Source organism: Aplysia californica, unplaced genomic scaffold (assembly GCF_000002075.1).
Source record: "Aplysia californica isolate F4 #8 unplaced genomic scaffold, AplCal3.0 scaffold00398, whole genome shotgun sequence".
Taxonomy (NCBI): domain Eukaryota; kingdom Metazoa; phylum Mollusca; class Gastropoda; order Aplysiida; family Aplysiidae; genus Aplysia; species Aplysia californica.
In genome coordinates this window covers 637,622-640,121 of record NW_004797668.1, presented here as the reverse complement: position 1 = coordinate 640,121, position 2,500 = coordinate 637,622, and the positions used below count along the sequence as shown (strand labels likewise).

Sequence of the window (2,500 nt, the reverse complement as noted above, 5' to 3'; positions counted from 1 at the left end):
TTAAATTTTAAAGGTTTCTCAGGATTCTTAGGTCATTTCCCTCTATGTTCAGATCTGTTGGGATGTTGAATGGTCCTTTATGTCTCACTTTGTCAAATGCTTTAGAGTAGTCTCATTTGATCTTTCCATGAGCATCTATAGGGAAAAGATGGCATTTTGCATACCGTTTCTGTGTATCAGGATTCTTCTAAGATTTAATGAACTTTATTCTGTCGATGTTTACTAGAACTAAATAGATGGCATCAATAATTGATTTGATTTTTAGTTTGGCTGCAAATGAAATATACACGCCTCTAAAATACTCTAACGTGTATTGATGGGGGCCTAAACAGACCGACATTTAAAATATGAAATATATGCCTTTGTATAACCTATTTTATTTCCATTTTAGAGCTTTTGTTTATGTGCGCAAACGTCGACCAACAGGACCCACAGGGAGTGACGCCATTAAGTGCATGCTGTTATGACGATTTCCATGAGGCTGCAGAAGAGCTGATCCGCTATAATGCGGAATTAGATACCCCAGATGTTAATGGTGAAACTCCACTTTTTCGAGCATGCTCTCACGTCAGCGTCAACTGTGTGCGAGTGCTCACTGAAAACGGCTGTGACGTGAACATCGCCAACAAAAAATCTGGACTGACGCCACTGATGGTAGCTCTCCCTCCTTTACGCTCCAGTCGTGCGTGGAAAAAAAAGAAAATCACCGACATGTTAGAGATCTGCCGGATGTTGATCAAGGCTGGCTGTGACGTGGACGCTCAAGACTTCAGAGGACGCACGGCTTTGCACCATGTTGTGGACAAGAAAGACGTCCACGGGCTTTGCTTACTAGCAGAAAACGGATGCAATTTGGAAGTCTGTGATGAAAACCGTCGAACACCCTTTCAGAAAGCTCTCTATTACACTATGCCAGTTTTCGAGATTTGCAGATTTCTAGTGTACTTCGGTGCTTACTGTCGGAAGGAGTACATGTGTTATGAAAGATCTGATGAGATCAAAGCTTTGTCGACTTTGGCCTGGACCATGATGGCTGCACCGCGTGAAAAAAACCCAGACAAACTCCGCGAGCAATTTTTGCTGCTGAGAGTTTTGAGGGAAGCAACCTACCCGTACCCTGGTGGTTTTCATTCAGGGCTAGTTGTAGAACAATTGGACAAAAACCCCACCATTTTAGACCAGTACAAAACAGTCGAGAGGGAAACTGAAGACTGGATGCGTTCACGAGTGCCTGCTTCTCTCCAGTTCCAGGCACGACTGAAACTTCGAGAAATGTTAGGAGTAAGAAACACCCTATGTAGGATTGACTCATTACCTATTGGCAAAGATTTAAAGAGGTACCTAAAGCTCAGCCTTGAGGAAGAGCTGCCGTTATCAAGAAGCTGCATGCTGCATGTGTACATTAAGGACGTTGAGAACAAGAAGCTGAAAGACCTCGTGCAAAGTGGTGCCAATGTCAACTTCAAGGTGGACGGCAAAACACCTCTCGCTACAGCGATCTCGCTAAAAAATCTTGAAGCCTGTAGGATACTGCTGTCATCTAGTGTCGCCTCCATGTGTCAAAACGCGGTCAATGTAGAAGGAGACACGCCCCTCCACTTCGCTGCTGCCTGTGGTTTCATCGACGTTATCGACGATATTATCCAAGCAGGTGGCACTGTTAAGGCACTCAATAAGAATAATTTTACGCCTCTGCGCTCCGCCGTAACGGCCGGCCATTTTGAAATAGCCTCGCTTCTGATCAAACGTGGCGCAGAGGTCAAAGGTCAGGAGACCATGACCGTTCCATTACTCCACCTGGCGGCTGCCAGCCGCAACATTGAGGTAGTGAAGATGATGCTGGAGAGAGGGGTTGAAGCTAATCTCAGGGACGACGAAATGAACACGCCTCTGCACATAGTGGCCAGCCAAGTAAGGATACTTTATCTGTTACTTTATTGTAGAAAAAACTGCGCCGGCATGCGCTTAACGCTTGGTGCCGATCAAATACACAACAGACACACACATACATACGCATACACATACGCATACACATACACAAACACACACACACACACACAAACACACACACACACACACACACACACATATATATATACACACACAGGCGCGCGCACACACACACACTCGTGTACACACTCTCTCTCACACAGACACACATACACACGTACACACATACACACACACATACACACACACGTGCATACACAAAATAGTTAAATTATTGTTGAGGATTCATGCCGTGAGTGACCATGGAAAACATTAATATTGGGCAGGAGATGTTCGGAAACGTCTCCGGCGAGCACCCAGGAACTATTCGGAGACGTACTCCCGCACACAGAGGCAGTGCTTTGGGGGGTCAAACCGCAGAATATTATTTGCTGCAGATCACACATAATAATATAGCCATTAAAACTGTCGCAAATCTACTATTTTCAAAAAAATTTCAAACCTAACACCAAAATATCAAATTATAGGTTAAAATAGGGGGGGGGGGGGG

At 44.8% G+C, this 2,500-nt stretch overlaps 1 protein-coding gene across 1 annotated transcript in view; it reads left to right on the top strand.

The window, feature by feature from the left end:
* Positions 1-2,500, top strand: part of LOC101855888 — a 41,432-nt gene that overhangs the window by 2,296 nt on the left and 36,636 nt on the right. The window contains exon 2 of the mRNA XM_013085689.2: positions 392-1,911. Within this exon, the coding sequence (XP_012941143.2) occupies positions 392-1,911 (1,520 nt within the window). The remainder of the gene's footprint in view (positions 1-391; positions 1,912-2,500) is intronic.